At 31.5% G+C, this 20614-nt stretch overlaps 3 protein-coding genes across 3 annotated transcripts; all 3 read left to right on the top strand.

Moving 5' to 3' along the window:
* The first annotated feature begins 5727 nt into the window (after nt 1-5727).
* On the top strand, nt 5728-7839 carry LOC123894273 (lecithin-cholesterol acyltransferase-like 1). The gene is made up of 2 exons (XM_045944228.1): nt 5728-6272; nt 6743-7839. The coding sequence occupies exons 1-2, from the start codon at nt 5854-5856 to the stop codon at nt 7674-7676; spliced, it is 1353 nt and encodes a 450-aa protein (XP_045800184.1). The 5' UTR covers nt 5728-5853; the 3' UTR covers nt 7677-7839.
* Nucleotides 7840-10112: 2273 nt separating this feature from the next.
* LOC123894272 lies at nt 10113-14781 on the top strand. Its single transcript, XM_045944227.1, has 3 exons — nt 10113-10970; nt 11683-11870; nt 13459-14781. Exons 1-3 carry the CDS (start codon nt 10415-10417, stop codon nt 13963-13965), a joined length of 1251 nt encoding a protein of 416 aa, XP_045800183.1. The 5' UTR covers nt 10113-10414; the 3' UTR covers nt 13966-14781.
* Nucleotides 14782-17895: 3114 nt separating this feature from the next.
* On the top strand, nt 17896-19460 carry LOC123894271 (protein PHLOEM PROTEIN 2-LIKE A10-like). Its single transcript, XM_045944226.1, has one exon. The coding sequence runs from the start codon at nt 18187-18189 to the stop codon at nt 19387-19389; it is 1203 nt and encodes a 400-aa protein (XP_045800182.1). The 5' UTR covers nt 17896-18186; the 3' UTR covers nt 19390-19460.
* Nucleotides 19461-20614: the final 1154 nt, after the last annotated feature.

The raw sequence follows: 20614 nt of genomic DNA, 5'->3' as shown, positions 1-20614 counted from the left end.
GTAGATTATCATCACTTAAGATATATTTATTATTTTGTTGCTTTTCTTTTAACAAACAAATTTTTTTATTATTTTGTTGTTATAATTGAAGTGGTATCAATTAAGCAATTATCTTAATCTTAAAAATAAAAAGACCATTAACTAATTCTTCTAAGAGAACATTTGTTATCACTAGAGTTTTTAACATTTTCTTGGTGTTAGCCTAGGTTGACCGTGCTCTAGGTTAAAATTTGTCCATGAAATATAACATACATGATATTTTCGTGCAATTGCATTGATAGAATTATAAAAATAGTTTGATAATTGAGATAGACTTTTTTTTTTTTTTTTTGTAATTTCATTTTTTATTTTTTCATTCAGACATAACCAAAGACCGTTTGAAGTTTTAGGTGCCCGCTCAAAATGAGAAAATCATATCTTATTGATTAGTATTTAAATATTTTTTGTCGATGAATAAGATAAACAATTATTTTTTATATCCTTCAACAAATGAATTTAAATTCAGTTGAAATTACACGAACAATTTCTTTTTTTTTTTACTAATACATATAAACATAGACAAGTTTTTTTTTTATGCAATATACATAAACAAGTTCTTGACATTAATAGCTGTGTTCCAGTTTTTTCTTAATGAAATATGTTTAACCTCAAAAAAAAAAAAAGTTCTTGACATTAGCTCAACACGTCTTTATATATAATAGTTTTTTTATCAATTCGTTATATCAATTCGTTTTCATGAGGATAAAGTTATATTTTCCCACTCTAGGTATCCAACTAAAATTACAAGTATTCGCCAGTTTCTAGTTAAAGTTGGTAGGCCGAATGAAAGGGAATTTCTGAGAAATGTGTTATTGCTAATAAGAGGTAACTATGTGTTATCAATTGATGGGGAACAAATGAAAATTTTATGGCAACCTAATCTTAATGTTACACTCATTTCCAATAGTTTTTCAAATACCAACATTTTGTTGCCTTGTTAAACCTTTCCTCTAGTTCTCACTAATCATTGTTTTTTATTTCGTAGGGGTGAGGATTCAAGATGAACCGGTGATTGGTAACGAACCAATGATTGAGGAAGACGTTGTCCAGGAGGATCCAAAAGCTGCAGAGATCTTGTCATAATATAAAATCGGTTATTGATGGTAGAGACACAATTAATTTACATTATTTTTATTGCGGTCGTATATTGTTTTTATTGTTAATTTATTTTTATTGGCAGGTGACTCGAGTCAGGGTTCTAGTTTGACATTAAGTTCCGAGATTGATAATTTAAAGATTTTTGTTGGAAATTTGTCAAAGGAGACTAACAATAGAACCGTGCGACGATATTTTGAGCTATTTGGAGAAATAACCAAGGTCACCGTCAAAACTGATTATAACACCGGAGAATCTTTGTGCTACTCTTTTGTGAGTATATATTAAAGATTACATTATTAAGCACCGACTTTAGTTGGTTTTATGAATGATTTGGATGTGATGTTTAACTTATAATTGATATAGGTGAATTTTCGTGAAGAAGAAGCTGTTAATAGAGCTCGTTACAATAAAAATCCTATTATAGATGGAAGAAAGACTAACTGTAGATTGGCTTTGCCTTCTCGTCCACAACAATGTATCTCTTTTTGTATTATTTTCGTACTCCTTACTTGTTTACATAAAATAAAATATAGATCTCTTATGTCATATGTTTGCTTTTTATATTTGGTAAAAGCAATGTTTTAAGAACCGGACCGGAAGTCGAACCGTTGTGACCACCGGTTCAAGGTTCAATCGGTCGGACCGATTCGACCGTTATTGAACCGTTTATATTGAACCGTTCATATAATTTTACTATAATAACAAAATAGAATAGAATTTTTTTTCTCTATAACAAACTAAGAAAACACAATTTAAGAAAGTAATAAATAAATAAATATTAAATAAAATAAAAAGAATAATACTTAGCTCAGCAATAAGCCCAATTTATTAGTGAAAAAAGAACATACTTGACCCAAGCCCATTTACTAAACCCTAATATAAATATCTAATCTAATCTTAGTATACAATACAAATAATATGCAAAGGTAATGTAATCAGCCGTCACTGTTCATCTTTCTCTTCTCAATCACGTGAGATTTTTTCTTTCTTATTTTTTATTGGCACATCCTTTCTTATATCTCTTCTTCAAGCTCAATCTTGTTCTTTTTCTCTCTTTTCTTTCTCTTCTTCAAACAAATCTCTCTCCTTTCTTTTACTTTTTTAAACAAATCAGTTACTTTTATTTGTATAAAAGCAAAGGAAAAGAAAATTGAATCCTTCTGGTCTCTGTATTTCTATGTACAGATCTTTTTACAACTCTGTTAACTAATTACCGTAAAAGACAAAGGCAAATCTTAATCAATTGATAAAAGGAAAAAAAAATCTTGACAATAAAAAAAGCGTGAAAAGAAAAAAATAGGGAAAAAAATGTTTTTTTTTTTTTAAAGCTAGATTCCGAACCGGCCGGTTTTTTAAAACCGCCCCCGGTTCAACGGTTTGAGCAGTTCAGGGCGGTTCAGAACGGTTCCAAACGGTTTTTTTCCGGTTCTACAGACTATCGGTTCTTAGCACTCATCCGGACCGCTGCTGTGTCCGGTTCCCGGTCGAACCGGCTGGTCCGGTCCGATTCTTAAAACATTGGGTAAAAGGACAATGATTACTATCCAAATGTCCAATTCTATGGCAATTGAGTTGTTCTACTGAATTGAGATAGTAAAGGGACAATTCAGTAGAACAGATTGATGTGTTTATGCTAGAATAGACATGTTTTAAAAAATATATATATGTCTAAGGTTTTTATTTAAACAAGCTTCAGCAGATATAAATTATTAAATTAATAATTAACATACGAATATTGTAATTTAAAAAAATAAATTGAGCTGAAAGGAGTGACTTATGATGTGATGATGAATTGTTGATTCACAACAAGACAATTGTATTATTATTATTATATAACGAATTGATAAAAATAAAAAAACAATTATATATATGAACGTGTTGAACTTGTTTATGTATATTGCGTCTTGCGTCAAAATTTACTTATATCTATCATATTAACTGCTACTACTAACACAGAACAATTATCATCCTCTTTGAAATAAGAATCAAACGATTACATTAAAAACAAATTACTAATAAATGGAGGCTTTGACTCTTCTTGAACAAGACATAAAAGTCTTCAATTCCCATTTTGGCAACTAGTTCTATTATTAAAGATATTTTTTTATTTTATTATTTTTTTTTTTAACCTTCAAAAAAATAAAAATCAGTTTTCAACACACAAATAAAAATCAACTACGTATTTGAAATTGCCAATAACTGTGTAGCCGTCTTCCATTAAAAGATGTCCAAATGAAATTAACTTAAAATACTATAACACCAAATACTATACAATACTTCAAAATATAATTTTTTTTAACAAGCCAAAATTACTTAAAAATATAGTAATATTGTTTTGCAACATATAATATTACCGAATATTGAAAAGGTTATTTCTTTCTTTTATGACAAAATAAAGGCTAAATCGTCTCATTAGAAATGATTTTTTTTTCTTATTTTTACAGTAAATAGAGTGAAAATCTTGAAACAACATAAATTCATAGAACATATAGAAGCTAGCTAGCTAAATAATGTGATCACCATTGTTAAGCATTGGGCAACGTCATTAACTTGTACACCGATAAATTCAATGTAGAGTTTCACAAAAATAAAAAATAAAAAAATTGAGATGCTAATCTCTACATTCAAATAAATTTGCACCAAAATTAGAGACATTTTTTGAATGTTACTAATGATATTCTAAGATGTTACTAAAATCCTTTAGTAACATAAATTTTATGTAATATTTTTTTAAAATGTTATTGAATCTAAATAGTGACATTTTTTTGGATTTAGTAACATTTTTTAAATATTAATAAATTCCTTTTTTTTTTGTTTATAATAAATTCCATATTTATTGTAGTGAAAGTCTTCATAAAAATTAATACTAAATCTTAGAAATGGGTAGGTGGTCCGATAGCGGAAACCTGATAACAGGTGGCCCAACGGATCGTGGAGAGGCTCTGATACCATCTTAGAAATGAGTATTGGGCCTAACTCAACCTTACAAAACCGGCTTGTAAGGTGAGGATTGCCTCTAGTATATAAACACTTAGTCAGACCATCTCTCAACCGATGTGGGACTCTTAACACTAAACAAGTCGTTAAAAGGAAAGTACACGAATATGTCAAGAATATTGAAGGGGAACCATATATGCTTTGTTTGAAGCAATTCAGCTAGTCATCGACAAGAGATTTGATCATGCGGTATTTGACACTGACTATTAATTATTTCTCATTCAAGATTGATATCTTAGTCAAACATAGTCATTTACACAAAGATAATTGTCTTAAAATTGAGTTTAACATGACTTAGTTATTTTAGTTTTTGGTAGATATATTACAAATGATAAGTCGATGGAAGTTGTACATAAAATGAAGGGATCGAAGTTTAAATTCCGATCATGTATCAGATCTAATAATTTTAACATTTCTACTTAGTTAAATTATAATTTGTAGACCATGGCTTAATTCTAAAAATTCAATTTCTCCACTTATAAATATATTTTTAAATTATCGCTTATTTAATGTAAACCTCTTAACATATTGTTTTAAGAAAAATGCTTTTGTGCACCACATCCCTAGAACAACACATGGAGTATTTTACATGCAATACGTAAAAGCACACTAACTTAAAAAAAATTAAAACAATAAAAGACTTAGATAATAAGTTTAGAAAATCGTAGAGATTAATTGAGATGTTTTCTCTTTTGACACCGTGTTTCTTTTATATCCCTGAATTTTCAATTTTTCCTTTGCAAAAAACTTCGATTTGTAGAAATTAAAGTTTTTTTTTGGTTTGAAAACAAAATTCGATTTTTAAAAACCGAAATTTACTTGCACTAGAAAAAATTCGATTTCTACGAACTGAATTTTTCTACAAATTAATTAATAACAACCGAAATAACATGTGTGTTGCAAAAGCTTTGGACGTAACAATGGATACAAAAATGAGCCCAGTCCAACAAAAAAATGAATTGGGCCCAACTATATACCCTGCTATCTCTCACAATTTCTTTGCGACTCAATTTATTTTCTAACAGAATCAAAAATTTATAAAACTTAAAGTGCAAGTTGTTGAAGTGTAATTCAAATGTGCTAATAGATGTTGGAACATCTGTAGAGTATAGATGTCCACAGTTTTGATACTTTGTTAGTTTGAAAGTTAGTTTTAGTTTGTCAATAAGTTGGTTACAACAAATAGTTAGTTAGTTGGTTATAATCAATTGTGGAGTTAGTTGTTTTATGTGTAAGTGAGTTAGTTTTTGATAGTATAAATAGTGATCAATTGTACTATTCTATAATAGCCCTATGTGATGAATAAATTTTTTACTTTGCTTTCAATCATCTTTTTCATTCTTTTCATTCATTCATCAATTTTCTGGATTTTGCTTATCTTACCTTAGTTTATGTGTTCTTGTTCATAAGCTCGTCGCAAGCCTATGAGCACCAAGCCTGCAACATTTCAAAGCTTGCCTAGATTGTGTGCTTATGACATGGGTCTTTTGTCTTAAAAAAATATACAAATAAGTGACGATGTGGCAGCTTCGTATCCGTTATTTTTGATATATATTTTTTGGAATTTTCAAATGCAAAAAAATTCTCCACCACCCATCTACACAATCCATTTATATCCAAAAAAATTCCTCACAAAATACAAAGCATATTAGTAACTGAAAGGACTAACTATATATCTATTAAATTATCTTATCATATTACTATACACAGTGTATTGTGATGAAGAAACATAATCTCAAAATTTGCATTGCCACAACAGTGAGAGTATTTGTGATGCTATCATTAATATGTTGCACAAATGTTGCAATTAGCACAAACAACAAAAACAACCTTAATCCGCTGATTCTAGTACCAGGTAATGGAGGGAACCAATTAGAAGCAAAATTAACCAAACAATACAAATCTTCTAGCTTAATTTGTGATCCATGGTACCCACCTTTCAAGAAGAAAAATGGTTGGTTTAGATTATGGTTTGATTCAAGTGTCTTACTTGCTCCATTCACTAAATGTTTTGCTTCACGTATGACTCTTTATTATGATCAACAACTTGATGATTACTTTAATGCCCCTGGTGTACAGACACGTGTCCCTCGCTTTGGTTCTACATACTCTCTTCTTTATCTTAATCCTCGTCTTAAGTAAGTTTATTTCATAATCATCATGCTTTTAGTCTTTAATTTTGTTTGCTGCACTTTGTTTTTGGAATTTTAGTCTCTCTCTCTTTGAAGTTAACATACTAGTAGTTCATTATGAGACCATCCAATTTTGGTATGTACGAACTCTGCTTGGATTGACTTATTTGAGCTTATCTAATTATATACGCTTTGTGAGACTCGTGATACTTTCATAAGTTTTTTTTTACTTATGTTTATAAGTTCTCTAATATAGTTTATGAAAACGGCTTATATTATATACAAAATAGTTTAAGTGTTTATTTTATAAGCTGCAAATAAATTATCTATACAGGGTTAGTCCTTGATTTAGTGTATGCATGTTTAGACAAATTTATCATCACTCAAAACATGCACTTTAGTTATGTATATAATAGAATATTCTATCTTTCATGTACCAAAGAAAAAGAGCTTATACACTAATGTTCAATGTTTAGGCTTGTGACAGAGTACATGGCAACCTTGGTAGAATCATTAGAACAGCTTGGTTACATAGATGGTGAAAATCTGTTTGGGGCTCCTTATGATTTTCGATACGGTCTAGCAGCACCAGGTCATCCATCTCGAGTAGGATCCAAATTCCTAGATGACCTAAAGAATTTGATTGAAGAAGCGAGTAATTCCAATGGAGGGAAACCGGTAATACTTGTGTCACATAGTTTAGGAGGTTTATTCGTTCTCGAACTCCTTAATCGGAACCCTTCGTCTTGGCGCAAGAAATTTATTAAACATTTTATAGCTCTTTCTGCTCCGTGGGGAGGAACTGTTGATATAATGTTCACTTTTGCATCAGGAAATACTTTGGGGGTGCCATTAGTAAATCCTTTGATTGTAAGAAATGAACAGAGAAGTTCTGAGAGTAACCTATGGCTTATGCCTAATCCTAAGATGTTTGATGCTAAAAAATCATTAGTTACTACTCCGGATAGAACCTATTCAGCTCATGATATGGTTGATTTTCTTAAAGATATCGGTTTTCAAGAAGGGGTTTATCCTTATGAAACTCGCATTTTACCTTTGATGGCGAAAATAGAAGCACCAGAAGTGAATATGACTTGTATTGTAGGGAAGGGTGTGAAGACTCCGGAGGAATTAATTTATAGGAACGGTGATTTTGATGAACCGCCAGAGTTCTCTTATGGCGATGGCGATGGAACTGTGAATATGGTGAGCTTGTTAGCACTTGAGAAACTATGGAAAGATGAGAAAAATCAGTATTTGAAAGTGATTAAGATTGGTGGGGTGTCTCATACTTCTATATTAAAAGATAAAGTTGCACTTGAGGAAATAATTGGTGAGATTAGTAGAATTAATTCTCATGCTCAACTTGGTTTGAGCAATCTTTCTTTGGCTACATGGGATGAGAAATGATCGCGGACATGTATAGTACCAAACGAAAAGCTAGTACTTGATGCGATGGAATCATATATCCATTGTCAGCAAATTTAATTTTCGGTTGAGTTTTGTATTGTCATTTTACTTATTGATATAGGGATCAACTATTATGATGTGAATATATGAGACAATTTTTTAAGGATTGATGTTTCGAAATTGTAGCGAGTTTGAAGTGTGATAGTATGTCCGTCTCAAAATATAAAAGCACAACTTTTCAAGTATGAAATTGTGCTATACTATACTGATGAATGAAATTCCAGAATTGTTAAGTTCGATAGAAGCACAAACTTTTGAAGTATGAAATTGTAGTGTGTTCAACTTGGATAGAACCAGAAGCACAACTTTTTTCAAGCTTGTAGAAACAAATTTATGAAGCACTTTTTCCTTCAAATTTTGCAACATTTCAAGAAACAATTATAACAGCGAAATCAGTGACAATAGGTTAGGCCTAAAGAAACATGAGATTATTATCTAATTTTTTATTAGTGGCCATGTTGAGTGCTGTTACACAAGTGAGGATGAGGCTTTCAAAAAGACTCAAAACACAATAAATAGCCTCCACTACAGTGGAGTTTAGATTCTTAGTTGCAAGGATAAATATGGCTTTTTCACACATGTTTGATTAACATTTTTCATTCAAGTTAACCTTAAGATCATATTAAAGGGTGAATTACACCAACTAATGTTAAATTAAGATGTAAAATACTTAATTTAATAAAAGAGGGTGGAAAGTGCAACTAGGCTAATAATTTAGGGACATAAATGTTTTGAACTCTTATTTTGATAAAAGAAAACGATATTAAACCAAGACAAAAAGAAAGTATATTTTAGACAAACAAAAAATAATTCTCATGATATGCAGAGAAGTTGTTAGGACTTAAGCATATGAGGAGAGTCTAACTCAAAAAACTAGTTTAATAAGTGGAAGATCGAGCCTCATGACTTAGTATCACATTGAGTCTTTGAAATACTTGACTTGGGACTCCTAAAATTGTCACGCTCATTGCCACACCCTTTAAGAGTCAACGTCCACAACAGTTTTCACTCCATCGACACTGATCCGATGGTAGCCCTCTCCTTTTTGGCGGCTTCACTCACATATCAGTATTCGGTGGAGCACCTTAATCCAGCCTATAGATATCCCTTTTTGTGATCCAGCTCTCAATGAAAGCACCAATTGTTAGGACTTGAGCACATGAAGAGAACCCAATGCAAAAGACTAGTCCAACATCATGTGGGAGAGCCTCATGGCTTAAGTAGGAGCACTTTGAAATACTCGATGTGAAACACCTAACAAAAAAATTATTTAGTTTAGGTCTTAAAGATTTGACTTAAATAAAATTTTACGCCTAATAATATTTGTTATTTTGAAACTTACTAATCAATTTTCTTTGCGGTTGCACTATATTGGAGCCTTTGCAGAGACAATAATTTGCTCATCTTTTATGGAAAAACGAAGTTTCAATTGAATATTGACTTTCATGTTAATCGTCTGATTTGTTTTATTTGACGCGATCTTCTTAAATCGACACCTATATATTTTGGAAAAAAAATAACCGAACTTCATATTTCTACTAACTATTCTTTATCTTGTGGCAGACTTATTAGAGATTAATGTAAACCTATAAAATGTTTTCATAGAATATTATTGGAACCTCCACTATTGTCCATGTCGACCTTTATGGCTTGTATTATGATTTATGGCCTAAAACTTGCTTGCCAACTTCTTTTTCCTTTGATCTCTTCTTGCTAAGGTTGACTGAAAATTAGTGGTTAGTTTTGTCAACAATGAATATTGTGGGAAATGGATTTACTGCAGTTTTATATGGTGCAGTAAGTGTTTTTTGTGAGAGATAAGACTTTTAAAATAATAAATAGGGATCATTTTGTGTGTAACTTTGGGACTGGAGGAAAAGTTGAACTGCAGTAGATCTCAATCCATCACATTTATAGAGAAGTCAATAGTTACGCTCAACTTCTTGATCATAGACTTCTATGATCACATGACTATATAGACACAATCACATAATTATTTTATTATAATTTACAAAATAATTAAAAGCATAAAATGAAAAAGTAAATTTTGTAAACGTGACTAAGAGAATTATATTTGATCACATATATAAGAATAATTCCCCTACAATTTCTTAAAGTAGCACCTTCATTTTTATATTTATTTTTATTTATTTTTTGTTAAGTAGTCTAGTGACTAGAAAATTCACCTTAAAGATGGATAAGTAGAGTGTCCCGAGTTTGAACACGAACTCCTACATATATAGTGCGATACCAACTGAGCTAAACTCACGTGGACAATTTTTATTTTATTTTATGGAATAGTATTATTTGGGTTAATGAGGATGGATTAAAAGGTGATAATAATAATAAGCCCAATACCCAATGGGGGATGTAAGAAAAGAAAACAAAACAAAACAAAAAACTGAATGACATCTTGCCTGGTTTGTCTCATTTATTCATTCAATTCAAAATTCAACTGTTCCGTATATATTAATTTGTTTTGTTTGGCTGTTGACATCTCATCTCATCTCAGAGAGAGGGGCGGTGATATGATATGTTTGCGTCTAAATTCCCAAAAGTAGACGACCACCGTAGTGAATCAACCACCTGATCCCTCCACCCCACCTCAAAAGTAAAGTTAGACACAACAACGTTGGTTAAAGTTAAACCATTCGCAGCTCCTTTTTGTTCATTTCAAAATGTCATCATGGCTCGCTCGTTCCCTTGCAAATTCTCTTCGACTCGATGACGTCGACAACATTGAAAACGACATCGTAACCGATTCCTCAACCACCACCTCACCCACAAATCAACATCAACAACACCAACACAATAATAATGCTCTTAGATCACAATTAGAACAATATAATGATGAAGACGATGAAACGCAAGGTCGTGGTGGTGGTAGTGTTAAAGAAGACCTCGACGAAATCAAACAAACCCTAACCCGCCAATTTTGGGGTATGGCTTCATTTCTCGCTCCTCCTCCTCCTCCAACTATTTCGAATCAACAAGTTGATGATGCTGTAATTTCGAATCAATCTTCGGATGTGGAAAATGGTATTGTCCGTAGGGATGATCCTGACCCGAATTTGAATACATTTGGATCCGATTCGGAAGGGGAAAGAGAACAGGAGCTTGATATTCAATGCGCGGTTGGAATTACGGACGAGGTCCTCACTTTTGCAATGAATATCGCAATGCATCCTGAGACTTGGTTGGATTTTCCTATTGATGAGGAAGATGATACACATGGTAATCTTCTTCAATCAACCTTATAATCATTCGATTATTATTATTATTATTAGTCATTTCTTTGTTTAATCGTATCACATGATGATTTTTATACATGTTTTTTTTAAAATTGATTATAATGTATCCATTCCATTGTTCAATTGAAGGTAAATTATAGCATAGGAGTAGATTTTAAAGACTTTAACGGACATTACACTGTCATCCAATAAGAAATCGTCAATTTTCCATGTCATATAATAAATTTCAAAATATCATTATGGCTGGCGGAATACAAGTTGTTTATTGGATGTCCGTGTAAAACTATTTTACATTGTCGGTGCATATTTCATTTTCTCTGATTTAAACGCCTTCATAACTTAGATAACACTCGTGCTAGTTTTACTTTTACCTTTTTATTATTATTTATTTATGGTAGCCTTCTCGAAGGAAAATATTTAATTGTTAACCCGATCTAGTTAGGGTTGTCAAATAGCAGCTATAGCGTAGCGTAATTTGAAACTACTATTATTCTGTGATACACTAGTTAGTACAAAGTGTTCTCCAATAAAAGCTATAGCGGCATTTCAGCATTGTGGAATTTGAACAAACCACTATTTTCCGCAATCCATGATTGACAACACTGGATTTAGTTCATGGATATAGCGACATTTGATCTGTTACACGCATCGATTTCTGCAACAATGAATTTTGAATGTAGGTGTTTTTATTGTAGATTTTTACATGTCCGACGTCCAACGAGATCATGCTGTGGTTGTTGAAAGACTTGCTCCGAGATTAGCTGCGCTCAGAATTGAACTTTGCCCTTGCCATATGAGTGAAAGTTACTTCTGGAAGGTCTATTTTGTACTTTTGCATTCAAGGCTTAATAAACAAGATTCAGAGATTTTGTCTACACCCCAGGTCAGTTACGTGGCAGTTTCCTTTGGTTCTCACACTGCTATTGTTATTTCTTGAAACTTGAAAGATGTTTTCGATGAAGTACAGATTTTGAATAATTATTCATATATTTATAATTGCTTGAATACTTTAGACTAGAAAATAGAAATGATGTTGCAGTATTTCTAGAAATAGGTGGTTTTCAATGCTGCCTTTTGTTTTGGGACTTCAAATGGTTAACCTATGAAATTCTCTCATTATAAGTGATCAGTGTAATTTATTGTGCTATGTAATTTATAGATTCTAAATGTTAAGATATTTCACTTTTTTCCTGTTTATTGGGGGAACTCACTCTGTGTTTCTGCTCTGTTTTAAAAGATAAGCCACTTTAGTCTCTACATGTTTTTGTTATTGTCAATAGTATACTCATTTGTTATGTAAAGAATACTTAAATTTCTACTTCAGCTGGGGGGATCTATTTACCATCAAAATGTTGCTTGCATTATAAGTCTATCTCTGTCTTTTTTCCGCCTAGCGAGATGTCAATAAGGACATATATTTCTGATGTATATTCTTGTCTGCTTCATTCCGGAAATTCCTTTTGCTGTTTAAGTTTTCTAATTTTGTAGAACACATTAAACAGTTTTAGATGCAGACTTAAAGTTTCCAAATATTGATTATTGTTATGCGTCCAATGATAGAGATTATTGGAAAGATATAATGGATATTGTTATAACCCTTCTTCCTTGTATGAATTTTGGTGGCTTGTATTATTAGACTTTTAAGTTATAATACAAATGGTTTTTTTTTTTTTTTGACAGAATAATACAAATGGTTAGTATGCTTAAAATGTACCCTTCTCGTATATTAATGTCTAATGCGGCTATGTTTGTATTGATGAAAAGGGATAAATGGATGGAATCGTTAAACATTCTATTGTTTGGATTGTTTGAATTAGGATAGAAAAGAATGCAACATGATTTCATGGATTCTGCCTCATACCATCCAATATCTAACTAACCCTCGCCCCCATTAGATTTTAGCGGAATAGGATGGAAGAAGTCTTTTCATTAAAAGTAACAATTGATGGAACAGCAACATTATTTCATTATTATTGCAGTCCTCTCTACTCTCCATTAGATATCTCTAAATATAGCCTCACACACAGATTACAATTCTTGAGAAGAAAGTGTTATTTTATGCCTTAGGTGTGTTCGTGACTTCGTGTTATATTTGCCCCAACTTCTTATAGCTATGCATTTTGATTGGTTGTCTATAATTGAATTGGTAGCAGAAGTTGTTTCTTTTGGATTGCAAATTTCAATGCTTACAACTATTTTTAAAGAGAAAGGTTTGTCATCGGGATACGTTTAGATCTATTATTGATTTACTATGGAGAATATTTGCTTTATTCTTTATTTGAAAAGGTTAGGGTTGTTGAAGTGTTCCTTTTTGACCCGGAAAGTAGTGTTGAAGCTTTCCTTATCTTAGTTTGGTTCATTGATCACAAGCAATATTTGTCTCTGATGCTCATGTCTAAAGTATACATGCTCTTCTACATTCAGCTAGTATTTTACTTCTGTGTTAATGGGTAGATCAACTTTTTTTGCAGGTCATGGCAGCCAGAGCTATGTGGATGCAGGAATTGCAGAAACAAACTAAGCCTGAATTTGAACTTTACGGAAGAAGTTATCTCTACTCAAGAGACAATGCTCAGCATCATGATTCTACTCCCAGCTTATTAGATGACACCTATTCTGATGACATGCCTCATCAAACATATGGATATAGAACAACCTCTTCCTCTGTGGTGGCAGATAATGAGTCTGAGAAGTACACAGTCGAAAGTTTTGGATCACATTTCTATGATAAGTCAGTTACTGAGCAAAATCCAATCATTAAAACTGAAAAAAAGGATCTAAAAAGTGGTCGACCATCTCAAATTATTATTCAGGACCATGATGACGACGGAGATGATGATTGGCCAGAAGATGATTCTGGATATGGAGGAATAACACTCCCTATTGTTAATGAAGAAGACATATCTTTCAGCGATCTTGAGGATGATGATTATGGCATTAAGCATGTTAATACCAATTCAAGTTCAAAGGTGGTATAAACTTCAATCCAGATGACACAGCTGTGGTGATTTTAGGGGCACCGGAACCTCACTCGAAACATGGAATCATAAAGATGATTGCCGCATGTTCGGAAAAACATGGATACTGGTGTGTGAACTCTAGCTTTTTTTGTTCATAATGGTGAGCGAAGTTGCAAAATTGTTGTGATGCTATTTGAGGTTGTTAAGCGAATATGTAAATCCTTTTCTCCCAACATTTTTTTGCCACATGGCTAGGTGGCTTGGTAGTTGGGTCTTTCATATGATGAAAACAACTCAAATGAAAAGGAAAAGGAGCAAAGAAAAGGGATATGATGTTGTGGGTTGAATTCAATACGAGCATCAATCCCAGGGACAACTTGTTCGAAGATACATCATATAGGTGCTAGAATGTATATAAAATGCCTTGTTTGTCATCAAATATAGATTTTTAATTTCTCTTTGATTTAATAGGGTTCGGAGTTTGCTCCCCCGGTGTTGTTCTCCTGAATCCTAATTGCCTTGGTGTGTCAACTGTGTTTGAAAACCATAGTGATTATTTCAATAACTTGATTGATGATCAACTGGAATGTGTTTTTCATCTTAGGATATACCCCTTCAGAATTCTTGGCATAAAGTTTTTAGGTTAAACTAAGGAGAACCTGAAGGATTTTTTTTCTTTTTCTGAAATGATAAATGTTCGTGTTTGCTGTATTTTGTTGGAGTAGGGATTCAACATTCTCTACATCAAACTGAACTTATATCTCCTAGAAACCGAAGGTTAATTACACTTTGGCCGTTTGTAAAAATGGATTTTCAACTATCTTATTACTTGCAGATGTGTGCAATTTATTCCTGCTGTTGATTTAGTAATTAGTAGTTTGGTCCTTGTGATACAAGTACTACGTTTTACACATCTCTACTTCTTCCTACAATGAAGGGGGAGTCGTCATGTTCTTTAATTTCATCGCCCAGTTGGTAGAGTTTGGAAACCACACCACACCTAATTGATGGTTTTGGTTCTAAACCAAAACCATTTCAATGACAAACTGGTTATTTTTTAAAACTAATTTGGATTTGGTTATTAACCGGATCGAAACCAATTTATAACTAGTTTGTAATAAAATTTAGGTTATTCACATGATCCAATTTTAAATAGGTTTTTTACTTAAACTAATTTTTTTTATTAGATGATTAAAAAAAATAGATTTATTAATTATTTTAAAAACATAATTTTTCATTAATTTTATGATTGAGTTGGTTTATAATCAACCCACAAAGTTTTTTTTCTAAACCCAAATTATTTTTTACTTAGCCGAAAACTTGTTTTTTATATTGTTTTAAAAATATTTTTTATTATTTAAAAAAAGAGTAATTTTTAAAATTAAAAAATCTGATTTTTAAATACAAAAGAAACTAATATATATTATAGGAAAAAAATTAAAGAGTAGATTACACCGTTTTAAATAAGTGTCCCTTTAAAAATATAAGTGTCTTTAAATTATAACGAAATAAATGCGGAAATATTATCTTGAAACTCGTGTATTCAATGTTTTAAGTGTTAAATTTTCTATCTTATTAATAAATGCTAATTTTAACATGTGTTGGGCACATATTAAAAAAAAATTACTACTTCCTCCGGGCTCATGTGTAAGCAAAAGTAGTTTTTTTAGATTCATTGAAAAATGATGTATTTGGTCAATGAATCTAAAAAAACTACTTTTGATTCTATACGAGGCCGGAGGGAGTATACTTAAAAGATGGTTGTAGTTTTCCTTTCCTAATGTGACATTAATTAACTTGTTTCAATGTTATCTTCAAGTTTACAGAACTTTGAATAATTTATCAATATATTTATGATAGAGTAAAATATATTTATGATAGAGTAATTGTTAGCAGCTACGTGTTCCATAGTTTTTTTTTTTGTAAGGTGTTGATGTTCTAGTTGATGGGATAGTTTTATAAAATTATTACTATATTTATTGGTATTCTTAACGTGTTTAAAACAACACTTGTTTTAATAAAATAGAGTACTAATAAAACTCTAGTATGACGTTTGTTACAATCAAATGACTTTTTTTTTTTTCTTTGATAAAGAGGGAATCATATTTCCTAGCCACCATAACATATAAAGACCATCTAATTTTAAATCGACGGCTATATCTATATATATAAATCCTAGATAGTTGTGGAATTGCCTATCTAAACCCTAATCCAAAAACCAATGAAAACTTTTCATTTAGCCACATCATCCACTTACATCCATTTAATGTGGGGTACTAAATCTAATTATTATTATTATTATTATTATTATTTTGGGTTATTATTCATTTTAATTTTTTTGTTCATTTTATTATTTTGTGTATTTTATTGTTTTTTTTTTTCAAAAAAGTTAATGTTTTTGCTAATAATCTTTTGTCCAATCTTTGTAAATATAAGGAGTTGGTCGATTGTCAGAACTACTTTCTAATGTTAGTAAAAAAAAAATAGATAAAATAAAATTTACTAATGGTTGTTATGCCCTGTATGATTTTTATCATATTCGATATTTGAATATGAGTTAAGTTAGTTTATCTTTGCTGCAATCAGTTTCAAATTAATATAAATGTCAAATTCGATAATACAGTAGTTTTTTGGTAAGAGATAATGAAGTAGTTTATCTAACTCAGAATCCCCCAATGAGATTTATAATATAAATAAAAACTTATGTTTCAACATCGATTGTTTTTCATGGTCAATTATATGTTGTCATTTCCATAGTTATTTTGAAGAATGAGTTAAAGATATTGCTAATCAATGTTAATGAAGAAAATACCAAAGTAACTTCAAATGTGATGTATAAATAAGTTTTTTAAATGTATAAACATCTATCTATATCTATCTATATATATAATTCCTAGATAGTTGTGCAACCACTAATCTAACCCTAATCCACGTCAGCCACTTATATCCAATTAAATCACTCAATAATGCCACATCACTTCTACTTACATCATTGTCATCTCTATACACTTTTTCATATGCCTACATTTATATATACCTATGACTTTTCATTATACACTCACTCAACTAATAATAATAGTTTTTACTAAATTATACGCACTAATTAATCTTTTATACTATATATTAAATTATAGTGTCCAATTAAGAATCAAATGTACAGTGTATGAGTATGACCACAAACCGTTTTCATAGTGACATGACAATTTATGGATTACCAACTTATTTTGGTAGATGCAATAGGATCCATTGTAATCTTTTCGAAATGTATAAATACATCTTAAATATCTATCTTATATTTATATCATAGGTATTATTATTATTATTATTATTATTATTATTATTATTATTATTATTATTATTATTATTATTATTGTTATTATTATTATTATTATTATTATTTTGTTGTTGTTGATGTTATTATTATAATTTTCATAATACTTATTGTTTCAATTTATACGAATGATTTTTCAACATTATAATATAAAATACCGCATAACACCCGTGCATCGCACGGGTGCGGGACTAGTAATTTAAAATAATTAAATAGGCAAATCTAAATCTGAATAAAATTTCTCTGATTTATAGGTAGTTAAGATATACTATTTATGTTTGGGCCTTGTATAATTTTGATCTTTATATTTTTCTTTTTGTCTCTTTGTAAACTTTAGTAGCTCATCTAGGCACACCTTGTGCTGAGGTGACTATTTTTGGTTAATATATATATCTCATTTTAGCTTCTTCAAAAAAAAAAGTTAAGATATACTATTGGTAGTTGAAACTCTTTAATTTATAATTAAAGATAGGAGATAGCAAGTTGAAAAAATTAGTTGGAATAGTATTATGGACTATGGAGAAAATGTTGTAAAAAAAAAAAAAAACTATGGAGAAAACAACATCTAATAGTTTGTTTTTGGTCTTTTTTTTTTGTCATCATCCGAATTCCACAACCAACCACTTATTTGGCGCGATAATCTCTCCTTTGCCCAAAACGTCGTCGTTCCCACCACATTCAATTCTCTGTGCTGCAAAATCAATTATAGTAACACCACAAACTTAATTATACTACTACCTTCTCAAGAGATTAATTTCCAACAACAACAAACACATTCCAAATCATCATTAATTCATTTCCCTAACATTCATAATTCACTCATTTATTTAATTCAATTTTCTTTTAACCTCAAGATCCATTCTTGAAATTTCACCTTCTAGGGTTTCAATTTCCCCTTTCTTCTTTGAATGGACCTTCTCCCATTCTCTCGAAGAAACCAAAAACGACTTCTCCTAATCGCCGTTTTAGGAGCTTCTGGTTATGGTGCTTACAAAGCCTATCATTTACCCTATGTTGTTCAAAAGAGGAACCGTTTCACCAAGCTTCTCAAAGCTTTCGTTTCTCTTGCTGAGCTTGCTTCAGATTCCGCAGAAACAGTTTCAATCGTTTCTAAGGATTTGAATCGATTCCTCACCTCTGATTCAGACGAAATTCCCAATAGTTTGAAACAATTATCGAAAATTGCTACATCGAATGAATTTTCGATAACAATTTCTAGGGTTTCGGAGTCTTTAACAAAAGGAATTTTGATAGGGTATAATGATTGTAATAAACCCTCGGAAGTTGGTGCAGAAAGTTCGAATTTTTCGGATAGGGTGTTGGAGAGGCTATTTTCTAAGGCTGGAACTGGTTTTGTATCGGTTGTGGTTGGAAGTTTTGCTAAGAATTTGGTTTTGGGTTTCCGTTCGAAATCGGAGAGTGTTGATGGTGAATTTGATTCGGGGTCTCGATCGGATGTTGTTCCTAGATGGGTGAGTGTGCTTTGTGATGAGAAGTGTGGGAAGGTTATAGGAGATTGTGTGCAGATTTTTGTGAGTACTGCTGTTGCTGTTTTTCTTGATAAAACAATGGATGTTAATACTTATGATGAATTGTTTGCTGGATTGACTAATCCTAAACACCATGAGAAAGTGAAGGGGGTTTTGGTTTCTCTGTGTAATGGTGCTGTTGAGACTTTAGTTAAAACATCTCATCAGGTTTTGACGAATCCGAATGTGAAATCCAATTCTAGTTCGCCGAGGGAAAATGAGTGTTTGAAGCCAGAGGCTTATGTTGGGCAATTCAAAATTGGGAGCTCTGTTAGTGGAGTTGAAGATTCTGGGTGGCTTGAACAGATTAAATCAACTCTTTCTGTGCCAGCTAACCAGAGGTTTGTGCTTGATGTTACGGGGAGAGTGACATTTGAAACAGCGAGGTCATTTGTGGAGTTCTTGTTATGGAGATTATCAGAAGGCTTCAAAAAGGGTGCTAATAAGGTTCATGATGAAGTTGTAGACAGAGGAATGCAGGTCGTTAGATATGTAGGAGCTAAGTCGTCAGTTATTCTTACCTTGTGTCTTGCTTTGTATTTACATATTTTGGGTGGTAGTAGGATTATAATGCCGGCGTAGTATGATCACTCATCCTAGCCTCTTGTAATGCAGATGGAATATAATTTTCAGTTAGAATAGATCTTTACACTCTTGAGATTTCCAATTGTTAATTAAGGTCATAATTCAATGGATGAAATAACTAGTCAATGTAATCTGTAAATTACTCCACCTCTTTTAGCCTTTTTCCATACCCAAAAATGAATGGTTTGAGCCATCTTTATTGCTTATATTCATGTTGCTTTGGCTCTGGATGCAATGAAACATAACTCGTCAGGAAGAAACAATAATTTACACTGTTTTCTGGAAATGAAATACCATTGTGATATTTATAGTAAGTTAATATGGATTGTGGATTCCCTATAGTCTAAGAATCACACATTGTTGCAGTCAAGAAATAGCTCTGTTGGATAGATATAAATTCAGTTTAATAAGGGCACAACGTGAACCTTATGATTTTGATCTAACGTAAATATGTTGATTTCTTGGCTACAGTGGTGTTATGTTTTTTTTACTGCAGCAGTGTATGAATAAGTTTTCCATTTTACCCTGCCTCCGCAGTCCTCATAATCTTATTCACCATTCAAAAAGAAGTTTTGAATCGATTTGTCGGTTTGTAACTGATAAATTGAAATTGCAATTGATTGACAATGTTTTCCTTCCTTTTTTTTGTCTATAAATTTGAGATCATATAGCAGATTTGACTTTCTGCAACTGCCAACTGAAACTTATGGCTGGGAATGCATCTCAATCCAAGTAATTTCAAGATTCTTGATGTAGTTAGGTGAGTTTAGCTTCTCCTATGGTTAAGTAATGAGCATTAATCCGTTTCTTTCTGTTGGGAATCCCTAATCTTTATGCACCGAGACTTTGGTTTTGTCAATGTTTAAGGTAACTTGATATACTCTATCATAAGATATCACAAGCATATACTTAATACATTCTATACATCATTGTTAATATGTATTATTATTTATCAGTATATTCCTGTTTCATGCATCTTTATTCTGCAACGGTATGTTGTAAATATCTAATATTTTTGTATTTCTAGTTATTAGCCTTATATTTTTTAATAATTAGTGATTATTGTATTTGGACTTTTAATCAGGTCCAATAGGTAGAGTGTACTCTATTTAGTTAGATTAGTGCTAGTACACTTTACTCAATTGAATAATAAGCCCAAATATTTTTACACATGGTATCAGAGCTTGTACTTGATATGTTGTTGGGTGTCGGTGTTGTGTAC

Source organism: Trifolium pratense, linkage group LG7 (genome assembly GCF_020283565.1).
Source record: "Trifolium pratense cultivar HEN17-A07 linkage group LG7, ARS_RC_1.1, whole genome shotgun sequence".
In the NCBI taxonomy this organism is placed as follows: Eukaryota; Viridiplantae; Streptophyta; class Magnoliopsida; order Fabales; family Fabaceae; genus Trifolium; species Trifolium pratense.
The sequence above is the reverse complement of the archived record's forward strand: the minus strand, read 5'-3'. Positions and strand labels throughout refer to the sequence as shown.